Below are 272 nucleotides of genomic sequence, written 5' to 3'. Positions count from 1 at the left end.
CATGTGTTTTGGACACCGTAAATCAATCGGAAAGTATTACTTCGGATCATAAAAATGGGGAAGAACAGAATAGTGAGAATAGTAATCATGATAATCATCACCATCATAATAATAACAATAATGAGGTACATGATAATAGCGATGTTGTGATATCATCCACTTCAGAAGGACCTTTTATTTATAACTGTCATATTACACGTTTAATAGTATCAAAGATAATTTTGGAACTCACAATAACACGTCGTAGTGATGGTAAATTTGATCCATTTGCT

The 272-nt window shown here is 32.0% G+C and overlaps 1 protein-coding gene across 1 annotated transcript; it reads left to right on the top strand.

Moving 5' to 3' along the window:
- Positions 1-8: 8 nt before the first annotated feature.
- TM35_000841130 (uncharacterized protein) lies at positions 9-272 on the top strand (the record flags this gene model as incomplete). Its single annotated transcript, XM_029031423.1, has 1 exon — positions 9-272. A coding segment is annotated over one exon (264 nt), but the record flags the coding sequence as incomplete, so codon positions are not given.

Source organism: Trypanosoma theileri (genome assembly GCF_002087225.1).
Source record: "Trypanosoma theileri isolate Edinburgh chromosome Unknown TM35_Tth_84_V1, whole genome shotgun sequence".
Taxonomy (NCBI): Eukaryota; Euglenozoa; class Kinetoplastea; order Trypanosomatida; family Trypanosomatidae; genus Trypanosoma; species Trypanosoma theileri.
This window is presented reverse-complemented; position numbering and strand designations above follow the sequence as displayed.